This window comes from Mustela lutreola, chromosome 17, assembly GCF_030435805.1.
Source record: "Mustela lutreola isolate mMusLut2 chromosome 17, mMusLut2.pri, whole genome shotgun sequence".
In the NCBI taxonomy this organism is placed as follows: domain Eukaryota; kingdom Metazoa; phylum Chordata; class Mammalia; order Carnivora; family Mustelidae; genus Mustela; species Mustela lutreola.
The window spans coordinates 9,421,099-9,439,810 of NC_081306.1; the positions used below are offsets into that span (position 1 = coordinate 9,421,099).

Here is an 18,712-nt window from a genome sequence, read left to right on the forward strand (position 1 = left end):
CTCGAGAGGAGGGAACACCAGTGACCGAGCCCATGGGGTCTGGAGCCAAGCCGTGGTTCAAATCGTGGACTCACCTGCCCCCTAACCTTGTATCCTTGCACAAGTCACGTAACTTCTCTGAGCTACTCTCTCCTCGTTATGTCAGGGTACCTCGAGAGCAGACCTGGAGGCAAGAACTTGGGTGCTGCTTGTTTACCGGGAAGGGGACCCCAGGAAGCATTAAATGGAAGAACAAGACAGAGAAAGGAGAAGAAGGCTGCCTGGGCTAGCACTGGGCAGCTGGGGCGCAGCCATGCTGGGGACCCCGGAGAATACACTTGAGAATAATGACAGGGAAGCTGGGGTACTTTAACCCCCGGTGCTTATGTTTCAGGGCCTGAGGGTTGCCCCTGGAGACATGAAATGTTTGGCACTTCCGGACTATCCTGTGTGGGCCGAGCAAGCTTCAGGAGCACCGAGAAATCGCCAGGCAGAGAACGGGGTGGCAGGTGGGAGGGTCAGGTTCTCGTCCAGGTGTTGCGTCTGCATGTGCCACAGCCACGGGGAAAGTCAGATGGCCTGAGAGCTGAGGTGGAGAATCCCCTGCATCTGCCTCCCTCATCAGTAGTAACGAGGGCTGACTAAGCACCACGGGAAGTGCCAAACGTTTCATGCAGTCCTCACGCAGAAGCCCACACGGAAGATGAGATTAAACAGCCAGTAAGTGATAGAGTAGGATACCTGTTCAGGCCTGTGGGACTTGAGAGCCTGTTATGGGCTGAACTGTGGCCCCTCAAAAAAAGATGGCGGCCTGACCCCCAGTACCTCAGGGTGTGACCTTTTTGGAGATTGGGTCTTTACAGAGGTAGTCAAGTTGAAGTGAGGCCATTGACGGGGCCCTAATCCAGTATGACTGGTGACCTTATAAAAAAAAAGTTGGGGTGGGGGGACTAGGACCCAGAGACAGACACACAGGGGAGATGATGGGCAGAGACATGGGAGAAGATGGCCGTCTACATGACAATGGCAGAGACCAGAACAGATCTGTCACTCACAACCCTCAGAAGGAACCAACCCTGTGGACATTTTGATTTTGGATTTCGGGCCTCCAGAACTGTGAGACCATGAATTCCTGGCGTTTAAGCCACCCCATCTGTGCCTAAGATGAGTGCAAAGCTGCTATGGCTAACCACATGCTAGACTTCCCTGTCTGAAACTCGGGTGACTGTTGTTACCCCGTACGGTTCATACGAGGACCAGCCTGGATAATGGCTGCAGTCTTCACACAAGCTACCTGCTGGCTCTTCCTACAAGGTGCACATCAGGCGATGTTTGCTGGTTGGCCGGAGGGGACAGTTGTAGGATGGATGTCAGAGCTGTCCACGTCTCCAAGGAGAGAGTCTTGTCAGGAGATGAGGGAAATGTGTTGGAAGGTGAAGGAATGACTTGGTTTCTATAGAAACTTGGGCTCCAGGTGCCCTGTCGTGGGCTACCTGCTTGTTCTCATTAGCAACCTCCTCCTCCTCCTCAAATAGAAGATGGGAAAGGAGAGTCACAGACCATCTACACACTGTCTTTGGACCCAAGTTCAAAGGGAGGAGGTGGGCAGGAGCGGTGGGGTGAAGTCTGAAAGCTGAGTCTGTTTTCACAGCCAATTCTTGAGTTATCATGTCTCTTGGGACCCCAGGGCCCCTCGGGATTTCAGTCCACCCCCAGGAGGTGACAGAACCTCAGACATACTGTATCCTAGTGCGCCAGGAACAGCTGTCTGGAGCTCTGATATTTCTCTTCTGTAGCACTGGGAATCACAGCAGAGGAGGAAAGAGGGATTCCTTTCCTTCCTGGGTGACCTGTCTTCCACCGTCACTGGGCTACCTGCCTTTTTCCATGTTCAAGAAGACCATTGAAAATAACTCAGGGATTGGGGTCCCTGTCTGGCTCAGTCGGTAGAGCATGTGACTCTTGATCTTGGGGTTGTGAGTTCGAGCCCCGTGTTGAATGTAGAGATGACTTAAAATCTTAGGGGCGTTTGGGTGGCTCCATTCGTTAAGTGTCTGACTCTTGATTTCGGTTCAGGTCATGCTCTCAGGGTGGTGGGATGGAGACCTTTATCAGGCTGTGTGCTCAGTGGGGAGTCTGCTTGAAGGCTCTCTCCCTCTGTCCCTCCCCCGCCCCCATGCACACATGGGCAATCTCTCTCTCTCTCTCTATCTCAAATAAATCTTAAAGAATAAAATGTTAAAAAAATAACTCAGGAACGATCACCATTATCTAAAAACTAAAAATAAATGCCTAGGAAAACAAAACTGGATGGCATCGCCCTCGAGGTTGACAGCGGTTACTCTTTGGGAGGTGGTTTGACCGCTCGACTGTATACCTTCCTCTACAGTATCCTCGAAGGTTGCATCGTGATCTAATGGCAGCTAATGTATATTAAGTGTTTATCATGTCAATCACTTTTCTAAGCACTTGTATGGGGCAAGCATTGATTTGTTCCCATTTTGCAGATGAGGAAACTGAGGCTTGTGGTATTACGTAACCAGCATCTGGCCATACTGCAACAGGCGCCTGAAGGGAAAGCCATGAAATTGAACTAGCCTCCACTGTCCCTTTTATAATGGTGGTGAGGGCGCAGGGAACTTTGATTTATTGGTATATAAACAGTATTTTTTTTTTTAAGATTTTATTTATTTATTTATTTGACAGAGAGATTGCAAGGAGGCAGAGAGGCAGGCAGAGAGAGGGGGAAGCAGGCTCCCTGCTGAGCAGAGAGCCTGATGCGGGGCTCGATCCCAGGACCCTGGGATCATGACCTGAGCTGAAGGCAGAGGCTTTAACCCACCAAGCCACGCAGGTGCCCCTAAACAGTATTATTTAAAAGGTAAGAAACTAATGGAGATGATAGATAATAGATAGATAGATAGATAGATAGATAGGAGAGAGAAGTAGGGAAAGCAGATGGTCTGAATCCTCAGACCACCGTGAACACAGTGTGGGTGGATGTGGATCTGGGGACAGGAGGAAACAGAATGCCATCACACAATAAATAAGACTTTAGGAAGGCAGAAGATCCATATAAGATGTTACAAGGAGACCTCTACAACCTCTAAGTGATAGCAAAGATTGATTTGTTAAATAAGGAAATTACCTACTTTCTGGTTAGTAAACTTGGTCTAAAGCAGGGGTTGGCAACTCTGGCCCATGGACTGAATCTAGCCTGCTGCTTGTTTTAAATGAAGTTTTGTGGGAAGCGTGCCGGGCGCATTCCTATAGTCTATGGCGGAGCTGATCAGTTGAGACCGAGTCCGTGTGGCCTGCAGAGCCAAAAACACTTGCTGTCTGGCTCTTTGTAGAAGTTTAAGTTACAAAAATGTAGGATGAATGAGTGCAGAGAATGAATGCACGGCATAATAAAGACAGATAATGATACCGGACTGAATGCTGAAATTGGCAAAGAGAGTAGATTTCAGGGGCTTTCACCACCAGAAAGAAGGTAACCGTATGAGTAGACGCTACGTTGATCAGTTCAACTGTAGGAGCGATGCACTGCGCATGCCTGTATTGAATCATCATGTTGGATACCTCCGATAGATGCAAGTTTTATTAAAAAGTGGAATTAAAATAATAAAGTTAGCCTACCCTTGCCTAGAACAATGCTTCACAAACTTTAATATACACACAACCCCTCGATTCTGATTTGGTGGTTCTGGGGTGGTGCCTGATATAATGCATTTTGAACGAGCTCCCAGGAGATGCCAGTGCATGGGGTGGGGCATACATCCACTTGCTTCCATCCAGACAGGGGTCATGAACCCATTTACCAAAAATCTGCAGCCGTCACCTAGCGACACGTTATCAACACAGATCATTTAGTTTGTTTGCCACATCAAAGCATCCTCCACTTTTCAAAAGCATTTCCAGTGGCCTCTGCCCCACCACCCTCCTCCCCACTTGGTGGGTTCCCCCTCTGGAGGGTGATTCCCTTGACAGGGGGGTGCGGGGAGGAGGGAATGCAGTGCTGCAGATGATGGAGAGTGGGGAGAAAAGGTGCACATTTTATATTTATGTTTTGTATCAACCTTTAAAAAAAAATGTCAGTGTGGGGGAGGGCTCTTTTATAACAGACCTGATCTCTCAGTACAGTGTCAGCCGGGCCCAACACTCGGATAATAAATGTATATCCTTCCTAAATAAGTACACATGCGCGCTCTGGGGTGGGCCCCAGCAGAGAGTTTGCTGGAACTGGTAGATGTGGGACATGAGGAGGAAACTGAGCCTGAGTCCGGCCTTGGCTGGCTCTCCAGCCGGTGCCAAGAGAGGAATGCACTTAGGCCTCGCTGGTGGACCAGAGAGCAAGCGAGGGCCTGGGACAGGTTCAAGTCGTCCCTGTGGGCGCCAGCCACACACAGTGTCAGAGCACTCCGGAGAGGAAAGGGGGAGTGAACCGGGGTGCGGAGTGGGGGTGGCATGCAGGGTCTCCTGCCTAGAAAAGGTTTGCACAGGATCTACGATCATGATAGCGAAATCGCCTATCATTTCTTGAACACCTTCTACTCGCCATCATCTATGCTGAGTTTTACAAACAAATGATTTCATTGAATCTGTGCGAGGTAGGTTCTCTTGGTAGCCCCTGTTATATTAAGGAGGAAACCGAGGCCTCAGAAAGGCAGAATGACTTGCCTGACCACACAGGAAGCGGGGGAGAGAATGATCCCGATTTTCGGAGATACTAATTCTTAAGTGCAGTGACCTTCCCAATGAAAAACAGTGGGTTTGAAAACATTTATGTTAAGTTGGAGCAAACACACGAGACCTATGCACGAAGGTAACATGTGCTTCTCTTTGTTGAGTGCTTGTTCTGGGCCAAGAACCTTCTACTGGAACCTCCTTTAACCCCTAAGAAACCCTGAACGGTGGAGGGCAAGGGAGGAGAGGGTAACCCACCTAGGCCTGCCTTCCTGCTTCCCAGGCAAGCGGTGTGTCAGTGCCTTTAAGGCCAGAGTGAGATGGGGGCGAGCTGAGCCCAAGCACACAGGCCCCATGACTTCTGCCTCGGCCTCTGACTTCTGTTTTTACCTTCTGGTATAGATTTCCTCTGAGGAGGCCCCAGATACTTGATCTCCTGTGACAGGCCAGATGCAAGCTCTGTTACTGTCCCATCTCACAGAGGAGAAAACTGAGTCTCAGAAAAGGGAGCACAGGCCCAAGGCCACAGGGTGGCTCAGAAGCATAGCGGTGGTTTCTCTCAGTTCCCTGAAGGGGGCTGACCAGGGGCGGCCTTCAAGCTGTCACTCAGACAGCCCTCCAGAGAGGAGGGAGGAGGGGCGGGGAGGGGGGCGGTGGAGGAGACTGGAGGCTGTCCGGTGTGTCCTGAGCTCCCAGCAGATCTCGCCGGCTCTCAAGAGCGCTCCAGTGAAAGGGCCTCTCTTCTCCACGCAGGCCTGAAGGTGCCTTCCTCGGGCCTCAGGATGCAAAGGTGGGGGTTGTGGGCCATGGCGGCCTCCCTGACCCTCCTTCCTGCACAGGCCTTTCCGCAGACGGACATCAGTATCAGCCCAGGTGAGCCCCGGGGCCAGGACCCAAGCAGGTGGAGAGGAGGACACCCCACAGACACTCGAGGTTCTGTCGGTGAGGCTGAGCGGACCTGAGGAGTGGTGGGCGCCGCGCTGAGCCTCCTGGCAGCCCCTCCGGCTCCCCTCTCCCCACCCCAGGGGTAATGTTCACCCCACCCCACCCCAGCTCAGACCCCAAAAGTCCTGATTTTTAAATCCCAGCAGTGCATCTTAAAAACTGTGTGACCTGCCCGAATTTCTTAACCTCTCTGAGCTCAGCTTCCTTTGGAAAATGGGAGTCAGGATAGCACCCTCTGGGGTGAATCTACTAGGGAAGTAAGATAAAGTGGGGGAAGTGCTTCATGCTTGGTGCTGGACACCACAACAAGATCTGAAAAAGGGATTTATTTTGTTAGGGATTTCGCATGGGTGGGGGGTTCCCCACCCCCATCTTGGCTGTGACAGCTGTTCCCAGGGACCATTCAGACCTGCTGTTTGCCACCATGGGTTGGGCATGCAGTTGTTCTTCTTGTGACCTCCCTGGAGGTCACTGCTCTGTGGCCCACTTCTGTGGGTTTTCTGTGTCCCCAGCAATTAGGACAGCAATTAACCAGCATGTGGCCTCCCAATATCCCTCGTGAAAGACTCAAGGCTTCAAAGGAGCTCAGTGTCTTCCTCTTTGCAATGCAGAGAACCAGAGACCCAGAGACCGGGGAGCTCACTGGGAGGGATCCCCATCTGGGAGAGAGGATTCCTGAATCCTGCAGTCTGCTCCGGGCTGAGGATCCTGCCGGTCACCTCCACCGGGAGGGCTCTTGCCGAACCCTGTTTAAAATATTTAAAGTAATAATAATACCTATCACCAGTTAAGATTTACATAGCCCTCTCTATGTGCCAGGCATCGTTTTGAGCCCTTTCTGTGTATGGATCTATTGAACCTCCGCAGTAAGTCTATGGCAGAGATAATATTTTGATCCCCATTAAAGTATAACTCATAGTGACAGACTCCTAAGAATCCCATAAGACCCCATCATTGGGCTGTCACAGTGCTGGGGTGAAATGAAACTGCGGGCTGATAAGGTTGCCAGATAAAACACTGGATGCCCAGGTACATTTCAGAGAAATGAATTTCAAATAAACAATCATCTTTTAGACAATAAAATATTGCGTGGGACATGGGCTTAAAGTGATTTGTTGTTTATCTGAAATTCGGAGGTACCTGGGCATCTCTCTTAATCCAAGGTGAGTGGTGGTGGCCTTTGTTCATTAGGGCAAGCATTAGGGGCTCCGGTCGATCATAAACTCTCTGAGCATCTTAGTCGGCTCGGGCTGCAACAGGAAATTACTTCTCACAGTTTTGGGGGGCTGGGAGGTTGAGGTGCTGCCTGATTCCGTTCCCTGGTGAGGGCTCTCTTCCTGGTTTGCAGATGGCCACCTTTCTTGTTGAGTCCTCATTTGGCAGGGAGAGAAAGAGCCTGTGCGCATGCTGCTCTGTCTTCTAATCCCATCATGATCCCTCTCATGACCTCATGTAACCCTCATCACCTCCCAAAGACCCCACTTCCAAACACCATCGCATTGGGCGTTCATGCTCCAATATATGATTTAGGAGGGGACAGAAAAATTCAGTCCATAACGGTGACTTCGTATCCTGGCTCTGAGGCCTCAGTCTCCTCATCTAAGCAATGGGCGAGCAGGAGAGAAGTTGGACAAAATATCCTCAAGGTCTGCCTTGTATATCCCACAGTCTTGTCTTTCTGTCCAGTGTTGTGCGGGAAGGGCCTGAGGCTGAGTTTGCCTGTGGGAACACCCGGGGAGTCTTCTCCCTCACTAGCTTGTGCCTGTGGCCACCCTCTGAGCATCGAGTGTCCTGCCCTGGAGAGTGGGGATAATAATGGCTCCCACCAAATGTTTTTGGGATCTCCAATGGGATGGTGCGGATGAAGGGCTTAGCACATAGCAAGGGCTTTAAGAATGAGAATTATTACTGTTAGCTCTTCTGCTGCTGCAGTTGTTGGAGATAGGATAGAAATGGTCAGGAGACACAGCTCTCTGGCATGACAGAAGCCTCCCTTGGAGAAAGGACCTTCTAGACGTCTCACCTCCAGCTCACCCTCCAGGCCTCCCAGGGGCGGACCGAGATCACTTCAAACCCAGTCATCCTGGAGAGCTCGGAGCTGGAGTTGGCAGGAGGGATCGGGAAATCCATTCAGCCCGCCCTTTCGTGTTACAGTTGGAGAAGCCGAGGCCTACGGAGGCCGGTGACCCTGCCAAGGATCCATCCAAGTGGTAGTAGTTCTTCTGCTCTCTGGGTTCCCATCCCAGCAGAAAGCCAGTTCAAGCCCGAGCAGACAGATCTTCTGGAGGAAAGTGGCTTCAACCCAGAGGAGAATGTGTGAGTGTCTGTGTGCGTGTGTGTGCAAGAGTGTGTCTGTTGATGTGTGCCTAGGAAGGGCTTCTCTAGGGTCGTGGTGGGCCTTTGCAGACCACAGAGGTGAGCCTCCTTATTGAGAAGGAACCTTGTTTGCTTTCCTGCTCTGGATCCCAGCTTTCCCGAGCAAAGCAGAACGGAGCATTTCATCCTCATCCAAGTCTCCCGACCTTCCATGAACGTGTAAATCTACACACAGAGTGCAACTCAGCCACACCTTGAGAACTGCTTTGGAAAACAAAACAAAAAACAACCCTTTAGACCCTTCTGAGAGACTTTGGAGGATTTAGCCAGACTAGAGCCATTTCCCAAAACCTTTTCTGCGAACTTAGCTTTGATCGCATTGTTCAAGGGGATTCAGGAGTGTAAAGTGCTTTAGAAGAGAGCCTGGCACCTGGGAAAAGCTGCACAAAAATTTGCTATTGTGATTCTTCAACCATTACCATCAAGTTTCCCTTCCTGGCTCCCGAGGCCAAGAACTCTCCACAGCAAAGGCCATTCCAGCAAGGCATTTGGAGCTGGGGGTAGGGCTGGGGTGCTGCTGCTGCAGGGCGTGAGGAGTTGGGCAGGGGGCGGCAATCAAGCTGACTCTGCACCCCCAGCTTCAGGCGGTCCCAGGCCCAGGCCGTCTCTGCTGCGGTAGTAGCTAATGTCAACCCAGAGCCAGGCCATGGCTTCCTTGTGAGGTCGGCATTATCATCATGTCCATTTTATAGATGAGAAAATGGAGGCATGAAGAGCTGAGGACTCCAGAGTCCAAGCTAGAGCCGAGAGGTCTGAGCGACGGGATGTCCGCACTTCCTAGAGTACCCCTTGGAGTCTGGATCATAGAGTCAGATCCCAGAGTGCCCCATGGACACTCTGGCCCGATTCCCCACCCAACCTCTATGGGCATAGAACACTCTGCATATTTCTGGGCTCCATCATAGTATACGATGACTCATTGCCAGGTGTATGTTCTTTTCCCCAGACTGTGAGTGACTTGGGGGCACAGACCTCAAACCCATAGAGGCGTCCAGGAGACATGGACTTACTTGCTTAACTTTTGGTCTTAGCTCAGGCCGCTATAATCTTTAGTAAAACAAATAAAAATTTGTAAATGCCACATTTTGGGAGGCTTAAGCAATCGGAATTGATTTCTCACAGTTCTGGAGTATGGGAAGTCTAAAATCAAGATCCTGAGTTATTTGGGTCCTGACGAGGACTCAAGATGGCTCCAAGATGGCCACCGTGTGGTGTCCTCACAGTGTCCTCACAGGCAGAGACAGACATGGCGGGGAGCTCTGGCCTCTCTTTCTCTTCTATAAGAGTACTAATCCTATCATGGGTGCCCCCACCATGACCCTGTCTAACCCTAGTCCTTTCCCAAATGCCCCACTTCCAAAGACATTGGGGATTAGGGCTTCCACGTATGAATTTGAGGAGGGGGAGACACAAACGTTCAGTCCGTGACACTGTTACATTTAGTGTTTAGTATATTTGTCCTACAAATGAGAAAACCAAGGGCAGAAAAAAGATGTTTTCTGGTGTTTAGGTGTTTCTTAGTGTTTAGGGATTTCTGAGTTCATCCTGATGCCCCCCCCACCCCCGCCCAGCTTGCTAGATATGGTAATAAGTGACTTAGCTTTTCCGAGACTCAGTTTCCTCAGCTGTAAAATGGGAATGATATTGATACTCTCCGAGGCTGGTCTCAGCAGTTACATACTCACCACTGAGTGTATGGCCGCTGTTTGGGCAATAGAAGACATGGCCCAGTGCTTTTTCCCCTTTGTATCATGTGGCCATAAGCGTGGCCCAGAGAAGGGAAAGCCAAGTTCAGCATGTGAGGCCCAGGGCCACCAGCTCTGGAAACCAGAGCCAGGACTCAGTGGTGAGGAGCATCGTCTGATGGTGGGACAAGTGACCCAGGGAAGCAGTGGGAAGGAAAGGGGTGTGGTGAGCGTGACCCCTCCCAGTCACCACCTTCCAGGACACCGAAAGACACTTCCTCCTATCTCCTGGGACTTCTGGGGGCCAGTAGTGGGAGTGGGGTGGGGGTTGGGATGTGGACCCCAGAGCCTTCCTCACTCACCTCCTCTCCTGGCTGGCTCTCAAGGCTGCTCTGGGCAGGAGGCAGCAGGGTAGTGCGTTTGTAGGCGGCTGGATTGGGGCCAGGGGAGCAGGCAGCCAGATTGAGTGGGAAGGTGACAATTTATTCTTTTAAAAAGAGAGAGAGAGAGAGAAAAAAAAAAAAATGAGCCCTGAACTCCACTGGTGTGTTCTTTTTTCTTCACAAGCCCAGAGCTCCCAAAGACTTTGACTCCCCACCCCCACCCCCCAAGCTGGGAGACCTTGGTGGCCTTTAGTGCTGCTAATTGAAGTAAAAGACCTTTACCAGTTGGCCTCCTGGTTTCCGGAGCAACAAGCTCCTTTGTGCATCCTTTCCCTCCCTACCCCCCCCACCCTCCCTGTCACCTCTGGCCTCATCTCTTGCCTTCCCCCCTCTCAGATTCCCAGCTTGGCTGAACCATTTGCAGATGTTCTCCAAATGTTCCACTCTCTTAGATCTCAGGGCCTTTGCACCTGCTGTGTCCACACAGCACCTGAAACATTTTCTCTGACTCTTACTTTTCAAGTGTCAGATGAGACATCATCACTTCCAGGAAGCCTCCCAGATCTCCAAATCCTTATATGACCTGTTTAGGTGCTCCTGTGGCAACTCCTTGAAATTCCCCCATCTGGGAAGGGGATTCGGGTACCCTGTCTTAATCACCCTTAATCAGCCTTAATCACAGGCTCCTTGAAGAGAGGGTTGGGGCGGCCACCAGTTCAACTAAGGGAGACAAAGGGGGCAAACAAATAACCAACTTCCAGAAATAATTTGGGGGCTACTCCCTCAAGTTTTTGCCTGCATGACACACACCCATAAATGACACATTAATGACATTTTATATCTGTGCTCATTTTTCTTAATGTCCATCTCCATTAAACGGTAAGACCCAAGAGGTCAGAGGGGGCCTCTGTTTGTGTGTGTATGTGTTGTTCGTCCACAGTCTCTCCAGCATGTAGCCAACTAACAGCCTGAGCTCCTGGAGAGTAGGACCTCTTGAATGAAAAAGAGAATGAGAGAAGACCAGACCATCAAGACTGAGGCAAAAGGAAATGGGCTTAAATGCAGCAGGAGTCCCTAAATTAGGTCTGGAGCCACACAGCCTGACTTTAAAAACTACCTCTGCTGCTTGGGAGCTGTGTGATCTTGGGCAAGTTACTCAACCTCTCTGTTTTTCGGTTTCTTCCTCTGTAAAGTAGGAGTTGTTGTGGTGCCTACCTTGTAGGATGCGTGGATGATAAATGAATTGATAGGTACAAAGAACTTGACACAAAGCCGGCTCAGATGGAAGCTCAGTAGTGTTGGTCCTGTTTATTATATTGCTGTCATTCTCTGACTTGTGAAGTTGGAAACCTCGAGAAATCCCTTCATGAGAGAGACTCGGATTAGCCAAGGCTACTTTGGGGTTCAAGCTGATGAATGGCCTCAGAGATCCTCTTCAGTTCTCAGTGTCTCAAATCCTAGAGGCAAAGGGGGTGCAGGATACCAGGCAGGGTGGCTTTCTGCCTCCTCCTAGATCCTTCCAATTAAAGGCCTTTGCCTGCCCAGGTGGAAAAGGGAGTGATTGAGCAGTGACCTGTCACAGCCCCATTTTCTGGTATGTTTCACTCCAGGCATCGATAATCGCCATTTGTTCAGTGGGGAAAATCAAAGGAACCAGCCATGTGGAGGAGGGAGCTTGTTTTCCACATGGAGACTTGATTTAAAATATCCACCAGGCTTTAGGACCCAGGAGAAGCCTTTGGGCCTTGGGGAGAAGGGAGCAAGGGCCCTAGCCCCCTTCATTTAATTATTGCCAGCTCTTTCTATGTAAAATGTAGTGCCACAAAGTCCCTACAAAGAGCTCAGCAATGCCCAGCATTGCTAGAAGGGACAAGTCAGGACGCGGAGAACAGCTGCCTGGGTCGGGGAAGAGCTGGTCCTGGTCAAATGAGAGAGCCCAGTGGCTGTGGTCAGTGATGGGAAGCTTGGAAGGTGTCTACGTAGCATAGCTCCCAATTAAAACAATGGACTCTTTCTTTCCCCTAATAAATGCACAGAGGTACATGCCTGTGCACACACACACACATACACACTTTTGATTCTGCATTTAATTTCAAGGGATTCGCTGGATCCCTGAAGCCCCATCAGCCCTGGCTATGAACGCCCGAGCTAGTCGTTAAAAATCATACTGTCACAAAGCAATCCAGACATGTCACAATTCGCGAGTTCCAATGGGTTGGCCTACCAACCTCAAGAAGTAGGTGCTAAAAGACTGTGACACATTTTCAGCTGTGTTGATTTCCCATGATGAAACATTCTGCAGACTTTCAGTTCAAAGACTTTGGTGTCTGGAGGCTGAGTTCAAATCCCTATTTGCCACTGACTATCAGGATGACCTTGGGCAAGTCCCTTGACCCATCTAAGCCTCGGTTTCCCTGTATGCGTTTAGCACATCACAGAGGCTCCATAAATGTTGTCTACTACTTAATTATTCAAGAGTTCAACCAGCTCTTCCAGTGGCTGGAAAGGCAAAGATCCCAAATCCTTAGGTGGCCACAAAGGGACCCCAAAGATTAGCCAGTTTGACAGCTGAGAAGGGAGAGAATGTACCATTGTCACAGGGCACGTCCAGCCTAGAGCTCCCGGCTGGGACCCCGGCCTCCAGATCCCAGTCCAACAGATTGCACCACTGCCCACTGCCCAAAGCCATGGGGGAGCCACCTATCATTATTCAAGGATGGTTCTCAGAATGCATTCCTCCCCAACCCCCCAACCCGGCCGCCCCTACCTCCAACCAGTCATCTTGAGTGGTTTCCAAAACGAGTGTCTTCTAAGAAGCCTTCCAGGGGGCTGACGCTTGGGAGAACTTTATTGTCTCAGTCATGGATTTCCCATGCGTTTTTTTCAGAATTAAGAACGCATCCTGAACCCCAGTAGTTCAATGGGCTTCCAGATATAAATAGTTCGATGGGGTCTCCTTTGTCAATAAACACATGGAAAAATCTCCACGCTCACCAGAGAGCCCAGAATTGCAAATTGAAACGAGATACCGTTTTTTGCTTATAAAATTTGCAAAGATGGCCATAAAAGCCGTAACACTCAGCACTGGCAAGGGCACTGTGAGATGGGCACTCTCGGGCATTGCCGTGGGAGTATAAATTGCTTTCAGGAGGCAATTTAGCAAATTGTATCAAAGCCTTAAAAATCTCTCCTCGGAAAATCAGCAGAAGTGCCGAAAAAGCTTGATGCACAAGGGCTGTTCATCTCAGCATTGGGTGTAATTGTTTTTTAAAAAAGGGAACCAGTCTAATTATCCACAAATAGGGAAATGATTAAATAAACTGGGGCGGGGGGGAGCCACTTAACGGAGGATTCAAGAGCTATTTCAAACAATGTTTACAAAAATGTATAATGACATGGGAGAATATATTCTCATTTTTGGAACTTGGAATACTCACATGTATGTATAGTACAATATAACAACTGAATTTCTACAAACCACTGCATTCAAGCGTGACATGAAGAAAAATATGCCAGAGCGGTTGCATTTTTCCAGGTGTTCTATAAGGAGCATATATTACTTTTGTCTTTTTGGTAAATGTTAGGTATGCACGTGTTCTCCGGACCTCAAGCGTAGAATTTTACTAATCATAATGGGCCATGTTTTTGGTTTTTGTTTTTTGTTTTTTTAAGTTTTACATTTACTTTTATTTTTTTTTTAAGATTTTACTTTTAAAGATTTTATTTATTTATTTGACAGACAGAGATCACAAGTAGGCAGAGAGGCAGGCAGAGAGAGGTAGGGGGAAGCAGGCTCCACGCTGAGCAGAGAGCCCGATGGTGGGGCTCGATCCCAGGACCCTGGGACCATGACCCAAGCCGAAGGCAGAGGCTTTAACTCACTGAGCCACCCAGGTACCCCTGGGCCATGTTTTATGTTCACTCTTGGAAAGATGTCCTAAGCTGTAGGTACAATGTTTGCACAGTGCCCACCATCCTGCCAGTCTGTTTTCTTTCTGCCCACAGCCATGCCTGAGCTGCCCCGGGCTTCCCTGTGCCCACTCTTCTGGATGGAGTTCAAAGGCCACTGCTATAGATTTTTCCCTCTCAATAAGACTTGGGCCGAGGCTGACTTCTACTGCTCTGAGTTCTCCATTGGGAGGAAGTCTGCCAAACTGGCTTCCATCCACAGGTGAGTAGACGTCCGTCCCCCATGACCCAACCAGGCACCCCCTTTGGAAACGGGAGTGAAAAATGGCAGTTCTTACTGGTGTTTCTCTTGGGTAATTCTCGCTAACTTTGATCCAGCCCGAATTCTCATTGAAGAGGGTTGAGCCCAATTTCTCATTGAAATAGTAGAAGGCAAAGCCTTGAGCCTGAGTGGCAAAAAGCAATCTACTGGATCCATCTCTTTAAGCGCTGATTTTGTGCAGAGGGCTTGACCCTGTGATACACTCGTGTAACATACATACAAAGACTATAATATGAGAAATAATAATTGACATTTGTTTCCTCGGCATCTGTATACATCAGCACACTGAAGCTCTCTCAAACCGTATGAGGGAGCTATCTTCGTTGTACACACACACAACTTGATCCTCCCGAAACGTAGCTTGCTCAAAGTTAGCTAGCTATAAAGTGGTGGACCTGGGATTTGAACCTAAAAAGCCAAATTCCATAGCCACCCCGCCAAGGCCTCCTTCCATATTCCTCTGTGTCTCCCAAGGCCCAGCCACACAGACCGTCTCAGAGTTCTCCAGTCTGGTCCAGCCCTTTCGCTCCTCTTTACCTTTGCACATTCTGTTCCCTCAGTTGGGAATTCCTATCCCCGTCTTCTCCTGTCTTCACTGAGGTCACCTTGACTGCATGGCACCCTAGCTGCACTCACTGCCCACCTCTCCTAGAGCACTTTTCTCCTCACCCTATGATGACGTGTTTTCACCTCAGACGTCCTCGCGGTGTGTGGGTTCCTTGAAGCCAAGTAGGCCGTGTCCCACTGGCACCCAAACGACAACTTCACAATCCTGCTTCTGTCTTTCAAGACTCTTAGGGACTTGAAGTCAGAAAGACCGTTGGTTCTTTATGCTTTAGGGCTACCGAATTTTGGTAAGAACAGGGAAGGGGTCCTGTATCTTGGTTTGGAAGTGAATCCTCCATGTTTTTGTCCCACCGATATGGAGATTCGTGCGTCTCCCTGTCTCCTCAGTGGCGCTGAAGAAGGTGGTGAGGCAGGTCTGTCAGGAGAACAGGAACCACTACTAATATTCAACAGAGAATTTAAAACACATGAGTAATGGAATCTAAGAACTTAAGGAGGCAGTAGTGAGGCAGTCTAGAGATTCACAACGGCAGGAAACCAATCCCGCCCGTAAGAGGAAGGCAGACCGTTGTCAGGGGAGCTGGAGCTACCGAGGTGGGGCAGCCCCTGCCAGCGAATCCCAAGGTTGAGGGAGAAACAGATGCCCTGGCTTCTCTCCAGCCCCCCCACCACCACCATCATCTGTGCTTCCCCCGACGGGCAGGGCAGCTGACAAGAAAACCGAGGAAGAGTGGTCTTCGGGGCAAATCCCCGAACAGAGAACAGAGCCCAGGGTTAGCACTGACAAGAATGGATCAAAGAAGTTCTCAAAAATTGTGAGCCTTTAGAAGGAGAATGAGATCCAGGTGATGAAGTGTAAGTTTTAAAATGATTCCAGGGGCGCCTGGGTGGCTCAGTCGGTTAAGCGTCCGACTCCTGATTTCAGCTCATGTCATGATCTCAGGGTCGTGAGATCGAGCCCCACGCTCAGTGCGGAGCCTGCTTAAGATTCTGTCCCTTCTCCTCTGCTTCTGCACCCCTCTCCCCAGCTCACCGCAGCTCTCTCTCTCTCTCTCTCTTAAAAAAAAATTTCTAAATGAAGATTTCCCTTTAGCCAGCCCACGGGAAGGGTAGCTCAGCCCGCTCATGGTGCTTGTAACCTCAACCTTGGTTAGCTGAGGGTCAGAAAGGATTCCAGGCCATCTGGGAGGCTTCCGGCAACCTCTGACCCAGTTCCTGTTCTTTCCTGCCTCCACTTACCTTCTTCCTGTCTTCTCAACTCCTAACGCCCCTCCTTTTTTATACTAAGATTCTCTCCCTTTCCTCTCCTTTACAGGTAGATTTCCATGTTGGCATATAATACTGTCCTGGAAACATGTAGGAAAGTTAAATTCATTGACAAATTCATAAAGACATAAATAAATTCATAAATACATGAAGTTCAGTTGGCATGAAGCTAGACACTGTTATAAAGTCCCTAATTACATCTTGTCTTTGAGACATAGCCCAGTATTTCTGGTGTTCTCTTCATGCCTTTTCAGTTTTTTTCTTTCATAATTACACACACAATCAGCTTATGTCTGCGGAGCATCTGATTGAAGCTTAAGATCCTCATACTTTCTGCTTACCTAATAATTTCCATCTTCGTTTCAAGCGACAGCTGAATTGAATTAAGTTCATCTGATACACACTCATTATTACTTGCAGTAGCACCTTGGGCTTCTCTCTGTTCCTGTTATTTTTGACCAGATCTGGGGGAAATACAATAAAATATTGAAATAGTTTCCCAAGCAGGTGTTGTTGAACAAAGATGGCAAAATCGCTAAAAGTGACCAGGCAGCCTCTCCACCAGATGACTGCCTGAAATGTATGTTCAGCAGTCAGTGTAGCCAAGCTGGGCACGAGAGAGACATTGGGGGATGCCAGCGCTTACCCAGCTGGGTAGGACCAAGGTCAGTGACCCACTGGGCTGAAGAACACTATGTCTCCAGAAACTGGATCCTTCCCCATGTCAGACCACACACTCTTGGAACTTTGATATTGACTAGAGCCTGCTGTTGGCATGAGAGAAGGTGTCAGATACAAATAAGACTTGATGATGGTCTGTGTGGTCCTTGTGGCCCATTTGGAGAGATGGGACCTTAAGAAACAGAGAACTAAACCAACCAGCCTGCCCCCTAGGAGGTCAAAAGTGGGTACTCCAGGCGATCCAAGAGTGGATAGGGGATGTTCACGGAAGGCTTTCTGGAAGAGCTGGTCCTGGGTCAGGACCGTAAAGAATTTAGGAAGCTTAAGGAATGGGAACAGCAGATATTCCAGATGGTGAAGCCATTGGGAGGAGATGTGATGCGCATTAGGGGACAAGAGTCAGACATTCCTGGACTAGTCCCAACTCCCATCGCTTCGTCTGCGCACAATCTGACAAGGAGACCAAGCCTCTGAAGCCCTTCCAGTTAGCTGCGGTGTGTGCTCAATAGTGGGGGCTGTTAATGGTTTCTTTTGTTATAATCCTCAGCGTCTCAGGGGGTCAGTTCTTACTTAGCGTTCTCATGTCACCTCATCTTTTCTAGGGCACATAAGTCCTGCCTCAATCACCCTCTTTCCTTTCCTTTTCCTCCAGTAGTATCTGCGTTAGTCCCTCAGGCTGCTATTACAACAAACTGCAGACAGGGGGGCTGATAAGCCACAGAAACTTATTTCTCCCAGTTCTGGTAGCTGAAAGTCCAAGGTCGGTGCCAGCATGGTTGGGTTCTTGGTGAGAGCCCACTCCCTGGTTCACAAATGGCCCATCTTCCTGCTGCGTCCTCCCGTGGTGGAAGGGGCAAGAGTGCGCTATGGCATCTCTTTTATCAAAGTACCTTCCACTTAAGGACCTCCCAAATGTCCCACCTCCTAATATGATCACATGGGCATTAAGATTCCAACATAGGAGCTCTGTGGGGACACAAATGTTCAAACCATAGTAGAAGGCATTGGTGTCTCCTTGGAGATTCTCACCTCCTTTTTTCAAAGAGCTTATAAAATAATTCACCTTACAAAAGAAATCAGGGAAGGACACTGAAGATGATCTGCTGCCTAAAACAGCAAAGAAATGGAGATGGGTGAATAGAGAGAGAGAGAGACATACAGACACTTCCATTCGATCGTCAACGTGTTTCCTGAGTACTGTATTGTGTGTTTGGCACCCGTGAACTCATTGAATACTTCCATCAGAATGAGACCCTTCTGGTTGCTCACTCCACAGCCATGACTAATCCCTTTGCCTGCGTAAGAAGTTTCCAGCTTCCTTTGCAGCTCCCAACTGGCCGTAAAACCCAGTTCGGCCAGTTGGATATTAGGGGAAGTCTGTAAGGGGCATCATGGAAGTACTCTCCTCCCTGATAAATGGACACAGGCGTGTGGAAAGGGCCCCGTTTCCATCTCTGCCTTTCCTTCTTGGGCTCTAGTCATGTGGGGACATGGTCCTTGGAGCACCTGCAGGAAGACCCTAGAGGAAGATCATGGCTTACCCAGTGCCCGGACATCGGCGAGGCTGGACAATGCCATTGGCCGAGCTCAGAAGGCTGGCAAGGGGGTTGCGAGCCAGTGCACAAACAACAGGCACACTCCACTCAAGTAGTTCCCACTCCCTGAAGACCAGATCCCACTGGATGAGAGACTCCCATTTTTAGCTTCCATGTGACATTAAAAGGTAAACGTTAGTGGGTTGAAGAGGTTATGATAAAGGAATAATTATCAGCCTTGGACCTAATACCTAACGAGGAACTCACTTCAAAATAGGACCAAGTTGGTGTTTACCATTTAAGTTGCCACAAAGTCTATCTGCTCTCATTGGCAATTGTCATTGCTGCTCTGCAAAGACTGCCACCTTGTCTGAAATG

At 49.4% G+C, this 18,712-nt stretch overlaps 1 protein-coding gene across 13 annotated transcripts in view; it reads left to right on the top strand.

Moving 5' to 3' along the window:
• SYT17 (synaptotagmin 17) overlaps positions 1-18,712 on the top strand; it is a 134,379-nt gene that overhangs the window by 86,286 nt on the left and 29,381 nt on the right. For all 13 annotated transcript variants that reach the window (XM_059154235.1, XM_059154238.1, XM_059154224.1 and 10 more), the window contains one exon: positions 14,060-14,225. In XM_059154235.1, coding sequence (XP_059010218.1) covers positions 14,060-14,225 — 166 coding nt within the window. The remainder of the gene's footprint in view (positions 1-14,059; positions 14,226-18,712) is intronic.